The 11,074-nt window shown below is 45.1% G+C and overlaps 1 protein-coding gene and 1 pseudogene across 1 annotated transcript; both read right to left on the reverse strand.

Annotated features, from left to right (window-relative positions):
• Positions 1-392: 392 nt before the first annotated feature.
• On the reverse strand, positions 393-879 carry LOC123099555 (HVA22-like protein i). Its single transcript, XM_044521692.1, has 2 exons — positions 762-879; positions 393-649 (listed from the first exon to the last, which is right to left on the reverse strand). The coding sequence occupies exons 1-2, from the start codon at positions 867-869 to the stop codon at positions 425-427; spliced, it is 333 nt and encodes a 110-aa protein (XP_044377627.1). The 5' UTR covers positions 870-879; the 3' UTR covers positions 393-424.
• A 526-nt stretch (positions 880-1,405) lies between these two features.
• Positions 1,406-7,089, reverse strand: LOC123096644 (29 kDa ribonucleoprotein A, chloroplastic-like; annotated as a pseudogene).
• Between the last annotated feature and the right edge of the window lie 3,985 nt (positions 7,090-11,074).

Here is an 11,074-nt window from a genome sequence, read left to right on the forward strand (position 1 = left end):
GCGTGGGTTAAATCCACGCTACTACTAACTTTGTTAGGAGTAGCGTGTCCATCCACGCTACTACTATTTCGCACCCGCGCTACTACTAACGAAATAGTAGTAGCGTGTCTATAATACCAACGCTACTACTAGCGAGCAGTTTTTTCCCACGCTACTACTAACTTATTAGAAATTAAAAAAATAAAATTAATCAATTCCATTCTATCACACAATTGCCGTATCTACTATCACAGTTCCTCATTGTAGAGGCAACTCGTGTATAATTCATATCTTTTACATAAGTAAGAGTGTAAACACAGTGTTGTGCATGTCAGCTACCTACGTAAGTGGTTCTTGTCATGCAAATTCAAAACTTTACCACTACTTCTAGACATCATAGACTGAGACACGTTGTTATGGTCCGATCCAAAAATTGGCTCACTCATCAATGCGTGGCGCCTTCCCGGCATGATCTCGCGGCCTGCAGCTGCGACGAAACACAGCGGGCAGCCTCGACGAGCCACACTTGACCGATGGCAGCCGCCGCCTTGAGTTGTGACGCCGTCACGTCCCTCGCCCTAGCCCTCAGCTCAAGCAGGCCCCGGTCGACGTCGGCCTCGTGCCACGCCACCAGCGGATGGAGGAAGCTACCGTACACGTGCCCCGCACCCTAAAATCCGAACACCATTAAGATTCAGATTCAGAATTGGCCACATACCGAATCAAGTCTATCTGAAATGTTGATTATCTCTCGGGCTCGGGGTGTCTGATCGACTGCTTACCCGTGTGCTGGGGTGCCAGAGGTAGATGACGAGCAGCAGCTTCGCCTCTCCGTACATCGGCAGCCACGACACCGTCCAGTCCACGAACCTCTCGACGACAATCGGCATCGCCACCAGAACCCTGCAACATTACCAACAGAGGTTCAGAAACTTCAGATTCTTCAGAAGAATGACACGGAAAAATAATGCGGTGCATGTCGATAAAAAAGACAATCAGTGAAAAAGACAAGGAGCATACTAACCCCTTCAGGCAGTGAAAATATAATGTAGAGCAGTAAAAGTGGAACATGGCTCAGCATTAGCATTGATAGGGACAGATATACAATTGGGGATCCACTAGGTAAATAAATAATTCTCATAAATCAACAGCATTGTCTGCATTTAACATACTGTAAATAGTGTCCGACATTCTTGAGGAAAACCCAAACATTATTCTGATTACCCAGCAGGAACTAGCAATCCCCATTCCCCAACACATCTAAATCTCAGAGCATGGTTAGATAAGATCCAAATACTCAGAGGTGGAACTCTGAATCCCCTTGGAACTGTAGAAACCTGTAGAGAACTAACTTTTTCACAACAGTTTATAAAATTTATCCACAGATAGTCATTTAAACCCATTTAATGCACCAAGATAAGGTGGTTTAAAACAGATGAAGTCTTCTTACATAGCCGTTGAATTGCTCGACGGCGGCAGCAACTTCCTCCGCTGAACCCATTGTGACGAATCCAAATCCACGGCTCCGTCCGGTCATTCTATCGTATACAACCTGCAAGAAATGAGATACTATATCATTCTGAAAAAAAAAACTATCCAAGGCTTAGCGCGCAGCTCTGCTACAATTGTGCATTGATTTGCTGTCGTAATTTACTGAAGCAATTCGAACTTAGTTCAAGCCGAGACCATTTTACAACATCTTATCTTATCCTGAAGAAAAACAACCTATACTAGTATAACAACTCCACGTCGATGTGCAGCTCTGCTGCAATGGAGCATTCATTTGCGTAGTGATTTACTGAACCAATTTGAACTTAGTTCAAGCCGAGACTATTTTACAACATCTTATCTTACCCAGAAGAAAAATAACCTATACCAGTATAACAACTCCACGTCCATGCGCAGCTCTGGTACAATTGAGCATTCACTTGTTGTAGTGATTTACGAGGCCTCTGAAGTACTGAACCAACTCCAACTTACTTCATGCCGAGAAAAATTTACAGTACCTTATCCTATCCTGGAGGACACAATCTACACATCAACAATTCCACATCCCTTGGACAACCTGACACTACACTGAAACGTCCCGACTCCAAAGTCTCTATCCTAATCATGCAATGCCCAGCAGAATTTCACTTTAGCCCGTTATAATTCGCGCCAAACTAACTGTTAGTTAACAAGATCAGAGAGTGTGAATTTATACCTCGACCATCTCGACGGAGCCAGCCTGCTCGAAGAGCCCGGCGAGCTGCGCGCTGTCGACGGTGAAAGGCAGGTTGCCGACGAAGACCTTGAGGTCCTCGGAGTACTCGGCCTCGGAGTCGCCTCCGCCCTTGCCCTCGCTCTACTCCCCCTCGGCGTCCTCCGTCTCGAACTCGGACGACACGGCCACGGCCACGGGCAGCAGGAGCCGCCTCCGCGGCGCCAGCAGCGCCGACACGGCGCGCAGCGGGCCGCAGGCGAAGGAGGAGGCGGCGGCGGGCCTGGCGGTGGAGGGGAGCGGGATGAAGTGGTGCGAGAGCGCGGTGGAGAAGAGGGTGGCCGTGTAGGAACTGCGGCCATGTCGGATCTGGACGGAGGGGAGGGAGGGGCGGAGCTTGGGGGAGTGTTGCGCGCGGCCGGTGCTCGCCGGAACCGGCCGGCGTGGGTGGTGGCGGCGGCGGGGAGATCATGGGGAGAGGAGCCGGGGTGGGGTGGACCGAGGAACAGGTGAGTTCGTGAGAGAGTTTTTTTAGGAATGAGAGAGAGAGAGAGTGGTGGGATGGGAGTGGATCGGGCCGGGGTGGACACGTTAGTAATAGCGTGAGGGTCTTACCAGCGCTATAGCTACTTACTTAGTAGTAGCGCAGGTTTTATACCTATCGCTACTAATATGGCCTGTCCCGGAGACATGATGGAGACCACTTAGTAGCAGCGCGGGTTTATATCCCTTGCTACTACTATCAATTTAGTAGTAGCGCGGGTTTTATACTCTCGCTACTGTTAATTAGCAGTAGCGTTCCCTTTTAGACCGCGCTATTGATATTTTTTATATATAAGGTTTTTCCTTAGTAATGTATTATGACGAACAGGCAAATTACCGAGTTTCCTTTTTACTAGATTTAAGAAACGAAATGAGCGTGTGGACGCAGCGAAGCGTATCCGGGCCACAGATTGCACGTTACACCCGGGTTTAACGATATTTTTGGACGGTCTCGGCCGGCACATGCACGTGAGCCACAGGTTTTGCCCATCCATTGCCACGGATACGGCGGTGGCCAAAATAGCCGTTTTGACAAAATAACCGTTTGCAGTTGCTGTTCTTGGTGCGTCGATGCTTGTCGAGACGCGGCTAGATGATCTGTTTAGGATAGGCTTCTTTGGGTTGTGTTGGCAATTGTTGTAATGACCATGGATGTGGAGTTTCAACTGTATTTATTGTTCGCAACATGTTGTAGTCGATCTTCTGCCTTTTATAAAAATATGATACGCCTAGGCGTATTCTTGAAATAAAAACATTTTAACAAAATTTTATCACGAGTTGATCTTTGTTTGAAAGTTTGCTCGGTTCTAACTTTTTTCTACCGCCAAACAAACCGGCATAAAGGTAGATGGAGTATTGCCATAGCAAATACAATCCTGTTATACGTACGATCTAACACTCATACGATTAGAGATAACCCAAGATAAATCAGTTTGTGGGCCATACCATGCAATAAATTTTACAGTCTGATCGTACAGGTGTCCGACGAAAAATATCATACGCATAGCAGTTTTGTAGCAAATAACAGTCCAAACAGAGGGTCTACCGCCATAGCTGGTGGCCATAGCCTCCATACTTTACCGCCACGTGGTCTGGCACTTCCTCTGGCACTAGCTTGTTTTGCTCTACGCACGCCGGGCGGCCGTTGGAACAAGCTAATGGCATGTGCTAATGCATGCAGGAATGGCTACAAAACAGTCGACTGAAATTTCTGAAGGTCAGTCGATTTCTAGCTTTTAATATCAACCATCGGATTAAGATCCAACGTCCAGGGCATCATCTTCCACCTCGACTCTCTTATTCCTCTCACCTGATCGTTCCCCAAGCCGCCAATACAGACCACCGGCACCCGCCGCGGCCGAGCGCCCCCTCGCCGCCCCGCCCTCACCGGAATCACCCCCCACCGTCGGTCTTCCGCCGCCCCCAGCCATACCTCTAGCCCCCTGCACCGAAATTTTTCTCTGGGAAAGCCCCACCCACCGCCGTCCACCACCGCCCCCACCCTACCCTAAGATAGATATTGGGCTAGCCTGCGCAGAGCTTCTTCCTCCCCTCCGCCAAGTTTCTTCCTTTGAGAGTGGGTTTTGTGCACCCACGTACATTGCACCCCCGGTGCACCATGATCATAAACTTAGCAAAACATTTCACAAAATTCTGAAACTTTGTGGATGTGATTATGACCAAATGTTTTAGGTGCTTGCAAAATTTGGTGGCGAAATAACATCCGAGGAAATCTGTACAAAACAAAACAAAGTTTGTGCTAAAAACATGTGAACAGTAATGTGGGTGCAGAGCATCATTTGTATTTCTTTTTTTATAGAGATCATTTGATTTTTTTGGTGACCAAACTTTGCAAGCTCCTAAAACATTTGCTCGTAATCACATCCACCAAGTTTCAGATTTTTTTTTTTCAATTTACTATTCAGTGTGTGGGTGCAACGAAGGTTGGTGCAGTCATTGCTTTCCCTTCTTCGTTCCCTCTGGTTGTTTCTCCTTTCAACCAAAATCGGCTGACCCAACTATAAAATTCAATCGACTGACATGTAGCTATTGTGAATGGATGCACCCTAATATGCGGCTATAACATACTACCATGGACCATATATTTGTGCTCTATATGATGCTTCACATAAATAAATGGTCCATAGTAGTTGTGTTTGTTATAGTCGCGTAGTAGTGCGGACGCATTAGCACATGTGGCTGATTAGACAATGTATTAGCCTGCACCAATGGTCGGCCGGCTGTGCGTATAGAAATACTAGTTTGATTATTATTATTATTATTATTATTTTATATTCATGAGTTTTTGTACTTTTGGTGATTTATTTAATAGATTCAGAGTCATTTTTGTGGAGAAAGAAAACTCTCATGCTCACCTTTATTTATATAGTACACACTTACTTTTGCAAACTCGAATTTTGTTTGTATTAATTGGGTACTTGATATTTTAATATTAAACATGACATGTTCTTGCAATATTTTTAACCACGTGCTTTGTTATTTTATGATCTGATAACCTTTTTTACGAATATAACTTAATTTCTTTGTGAGCTGATAACTTATTGTAGGGCTAAAATTAAATATGACCAGTATTTAGGAGTACGCTAATTGCTAGTACTAGTGGAGAAAAATCCTGGCCAGATTGAACTTTTAATATGTTCCAAATAGGTAATGCATGTACGATGAAAAATAATTAGTGCTCAACAACTTCCTTGTGCTTCTGAAAAATTAAGCCAATGACACTTTTGTTCTAAAAAGAGTTTCTTCATGATTGGTACCCTCGTAAACAAAGTAAAGCGTGTGATTCTTGCTGCTTTATTCATAAAACGAGCACATGCAACCCATAACGCACATGTTCAAATCGTTGTGGAAACCATGGTCAGGGAAGCAACTCGCACACGTATGTACGGCGCGGCATGGTCCATGGCGGTGGCGCCATCACGCGCTTTGTATACACCCGCAAAAAATAATGAGTCTACGTAGCGGCCGGCTGCTCGCTGGCCTGCGCGAGCGGCCGGTCTAAAATAGAATTTTTTTATCCCCTAATTTTGTAACTTGGATTCTTATTAGCGCACTATTTAGGGGTTGCCAACGTTCGCTTTGTGTAGACATATTTTTTTATCCCCTAATTTTGTAACTTGGATTCTTATTAGCGCACTATTTAGGGGTTGCCAACGTTCGCTTTGTGTAGACATGCATGTATGTAATTTTTGTCCGCTAGTGCATGTCTTTTTTGGCATTTAATGCATTCACATCGGTCACATCAGTTGAGAAAAACAGATCACACATGCATTTGTTTCGGTTTTCAAATTTTGAAAAAGCCATATCTTCCAAACCGCGCATCAAAATTTAGATCCGTCTTCTCCGTTGGATTCTTCGCGGCGAGATCTTTAAAACTAGATCCTGCATGGATATGTTTCGATGAAATTTTTTTGATGCCAACTTTGGTGCTATATGGTGCAATTTTAGTACTGCATTGTGCAACTTTAGTACTACATAGTGCAACTTTTTTTGAAACCAGTTTTTGGAGCTGCATGATCTAACTTCATATGAGGTTGCCACCTAGCAACCACGACAACTTGATGTGCAACTAGTCTACTGCTCCAAACAATTATCTAGTAGTCGATGTGCAACCATTGTCCCTACTCGTGGATGTGTAATTTTTTTTAGTTGACAAACCCTGCCCCATCTCTCCTATCAGCGATATGTGCAACTTAGTCTGTTGTTAGAGCCAACTGCCTATTACTCGATGTGCAACTCCTTCCCCTCCCTATTTGTGGATATGCAGTTTCAGTTGGCTGGGGCAACAAACGGAGTTGCACAAAGTCTGCTAGGCAGTTGGCCGGAGCAACATATGAAGTTGCACATCTCACAGGCAGGGACACTTGGATGGTGAAAATTCCACATTCTCGAGGGGTAGTGAAAAGTCATATATTCATGAGGGTAGTGAAAAGTTCCATATAAATAGGGCGCTAAATTAAGTTGCACATTGTACTAGAGGGGTGGTTTGGATCGGGTGCTAGTAGGGAAATTACACATCCACGGGGTATGAGGGAAAGGTGCACATCACTCGTAAAATAGTTGGCCGTGGCAGTATCTGAAGTTGCACATCCACTGCTAGACAGTTGGCCGATGCAGCAAACAATGAAACACAAACACGGGGAGGGGGAAAGTTGCACATCAACTACTAGGAAGTTGGCATGCACATCAACTACTAGGCAGTTGGCCGTGCCGCACAAGCCGCCCTCTACGGCAGTTGCTCCGTCATCCTTGGCCCCGCCATCTGCAGCAGCATCATCGACTATGGAGAGGAAGTGGAGGAGCAGGGCGTCGCCATGGAAGGAAGGGAAAGAGAAGGGTGGCGCCATGGGGAGGAAGGGGAAGAGCAGGGTGAAGGAAATATGCCCTAGGGGCAATAATAAACTATTATTTATTTCCTTATATCATGATAAATGTTTATTATTCATGCTAGAATTGTATTAACCGGAAACATAATACATGTGTGAATACATAGACAAACAGAGTGTCACTAGTATGCCTCTACTTGACTAGCTCGTTAATCAAAGATGGTTATGTTTCCTAGCCATAGACATGAGTTGTCATTTGATTAACGGGATCACCTCATTAGGAGAATGACGTGATTGACTTGACCCATTCCGTTAGCTTAGCACTCGATCGTTTAGTATGTTGCTATTGCTTTCTTCATGACTTATACATGTTCCTATGACTATGAGATTATGCAACTCCCGGAGGAACACTTTGTGTGCTACCAAACGTCACAACGTAACTGGGTGATTATAAAGGTGCTCTACAGGTGTCTCCAAAGGTACTTGTTGGGTTGGCGTATTTCGAGATTAGGATTTGTCACTCCGATTGTCGGAGAGGTATCTCTGGGCCCACTCAGTAATACACATCACTATAAGCCTTGCAAGCATTGTGACTAATGAGTTAGTTGCGGGATGATGTATTACGGAACGAGTAAAGAGACTTGCCGGTAACGAGATTGAACTAGGTATCGAGATACCGACAATCGAATCTCGGGCAAGTAACATACCGATGACAAAGGGAACAACGTATGTTGTTATGCGGTTTGACCGATAAAGATCTTCGTAGAATATGTGGGAGCCAATATGGGCATCCAGGTCCCGCTATTGGTTATTGACCGGAGACGTGTCTCGGTCATGTCTACATAGTTCTCGAACCCGTAGGGTCCGCACGCTTAACGTTACGATGACAGTTTTATTATGAGTTTATAAGTTTTGATGTACCGAAGGAGTTCGGAGTCCCGGATGAGATTGGGGACATGACGAGGAGTCTCGAAATGGTCGAGACGTAAAGATCGATATATTGGACGACTATATTCGGACATCGAAAAGGTTCCGAGTGATTCGGGTATTTTTCGGAGTACCGGAGAGTTACGGGAATTCGTATTGGGCCTTAATGGGCCATACGGGAAAGGAGAGAAAGGCCTCAAAGGGTGGCCGCACCCCTCCCCATGTACTAGTCCGAATTGGACTAGGGAGGGGGCGCCCCCTTCCTTCTTTCTCCTTCTCCCTTCCCTTTTCCTACTCCAACAAGGAAAGGAGGGGTCCTACTCCTGGTGGGAGTAGGACTCCCCCCTTGGCGCGCCCTCCTCCTAGGCCGGCGGCCTCCCCCTTTCTCCTTTATATACGGGGGCAGGGAGGCACCCCAGAGACACAATTGATCAACGATCTTTTAGCCGTGTGCGGTGCCCCCCTCCACCATATTACACCTCGATAATATCGTAGCGGTGCTTAGGCGAAGCCCTGCGTCGGTAGAACATCATCATCGTCACCACGCCGTCGTGCTGACGAACTCTCCCTCAACACTCGGCTGGATCGGAGTTCGAGGGATGTCATCGAGCTAAACGTGTGCTAAACTCGGAGGTGCCGTGCGTTCGGTACTTGATCGGTCGGATCGTGAAGACGTACGACTACATCAACCGCGTTGTGTTAAACGCTTCCGCTTTCGGTCTACGAGGGTACGTGGACAACACTCTCCCCTCTCGTTGCTATGCATCACCATGATCTTGCGTGTGCGTAGAAATTTTTTGAAATTACTACGTTCCCCAACAGTGGTATCAGAGCCTGGTTTTATGCGTTAATGCTATGCACGAGTAGAACACAAGTGAGTTGTGGGCGATATAAGTCATACTGCTTACCAGCATGTCATACTTTGGTTCGGCGGTATTGTGAGATGAAGCGGCCCGGACCGATATTACGCGTACACTTACGCGAGACTGGTTTCACCGTTGCGAGCACTCGTTGCTTAAAGGTGACTGGCGGGTGTCTGTCTCTCTCACTTTAGTTGAACCGAGTGTGGCTACGCCCGGTCCTTGCGAAGGTTAAAACAGCACCAACTTGACAAACTATCGTTGTGGTTTTGATGCGTAGGTAAGAACGGTTCTTACTAAGCCCGTAGCAGCCACGTAAAACTTGCAACAACAAAGTAGAGAACGTCTAACTTGTTTTTGCAAGGCATGTTGTGATGTGATATGGTCAAGACATGATGCTATATTTTATTGTATGAGATGATCATGTTTTGTAACCGAGTTATCGGCAACTGGCAGGAGCCATATGGTTGTCGCTTTATTGTATGAAATGCAATCGCCATGTAATTGTTTTACTTTATCACTAAGCGGTAGCGATAGTCGTAAAAGCAATAGTTGGCGAGACGACAATGATGCTACGATGGAGATCAAGGTGTCACGCCGGTAACGATGGTGATCATGACGGTGCTTCGGAGATGGAGATCACAAGCACAAGATGATGATGGCCATATCATATCACTTATATTGATTGCATGTGATGTTTATCTTTTATGCATCTTATCTTGCTTTGATTGACGGTAGCATTATAAGATGATCTCTCACTAAAATTTCAAGATAAAAGTGTTCTCCCTGAGTATGCACCGTTGCGAAAATTCTTCGTGCTGAGACACCACATGATGATCGGGTGTGATAGGCTCTACGTTCAAATACAACGGGTGCAAAACAGTTGCACACGCGGAATACTCAGGTTAAACTTGACGAGCCTAGCATATGCAGATATGGCCTCGGAACACGGAGACCGAAAGGTCAAGCGTGAATCATATAGTAGATATGATCAACATAGTGATGTTCACCATTGAAACTACTCCATCTCACGTGATGATTGGACATGGTTTAGTTGATATGGATCACGTGATCACTTAGAGGATTAGAGGGATGTCTATCTAAGTGGGAGTTCTTAAGTAATATGATTAATTGAACTTGAATTTATCATGAACTTAGTCCTGATAGTATTTTGCAAATTATGTTGTAGATCAATAGCTCGCGTTGTTGCTTCCCTGTGTTTATTTTTGATATGTTCCTAGAGAAAATTATGTTGAAAGATGTTAGTAGCAAAGATGCGGATTGGATTCGTGATCTGAGGATTATCCTCATTGCTGCACAGAAGAATTATGTCCTTGATGCACCGCTAGGTGACATACCTATTGCAGGAGCAGATGCAGACGTTATGAACGTTTAGCTAGCTCAATATGATGACTACTTGATATTTTAGTGCACCATGCTTAACGGCTTAGAATCGGGACTTCAAAGACGTTTTGAACGTCATGGACCATATGAGATGTTCCAGGAGTTGAAGTTAATATTTCAAGCAAATACCCGAGTAGAGAGATATGAAGTCTTCAACAAGTTCTATAGCTAAAAGATGGAGGAGAATAGCTCAAGCAGTGAGCATGTGCTCAGATTGTCTGGGTACTACAATTGCTTGAATCAAGTGGGAGTTAATCTTCCAGATAAAATAGTGATTGACAGAATTCTCTAGTCACCATCACCAAGTTAGTAGAACTTCGTGATGAACTATAGTATGCAAGGGATGACGAAAGTTATTCCCGAGCTCTTCGCGATGCTGAAATCGACGAAGGTAGAAATCAAGAAAGAGCATCAAGTGTTGATGGTTAACAAGACCACTAGTTTCAAGAAAAGGGCAAAGGGATAGCAGGGGAACTTAAAAAAAACGGCAAGCAAGTTGCTACTCAAGTGAAGAAGCCCAAGTCTGTACCTAAGCCAGAGACTAAGTGCTTCTACTGCAAAGGGACTGGTCGCTAGAAGCGGAACTACCCCAAGTATTTGGCGGATAAGAAGGATGGCAAAGTAAACAAAGGTATATTTGATATACATGTTATTGATGTGTACTTTACTAGTGTTTATAGCAACCCCTCAGTATTTGATACTAGTTCAGTTGCTAAGATTAGTAACTCGAATCGGGAGTTGCAGAATGAACAGAGACTAGTTAAGGGTGAAGTGACGATGTGTGTTGGAAGTGGTTCCAAGATTGATATGATCAT

The sequence above is a fragment of the Triticum aestivum genome, chromosome 4D (genome assembly GCF_018294505.1).
Source record: "Triticum aestivum cultivar Chinese Spring chromosome 4D, IWGSC CS RefSeq v2.1, whole genome shotgun sequence".
NCBI classification, from domain to species: domain Eukaryota; kingdom Viridiplantae; phylum Streptophyta; class Magnoliopsida; order Poales; family Poaceae; genus Triticum; species Triticum aestivum.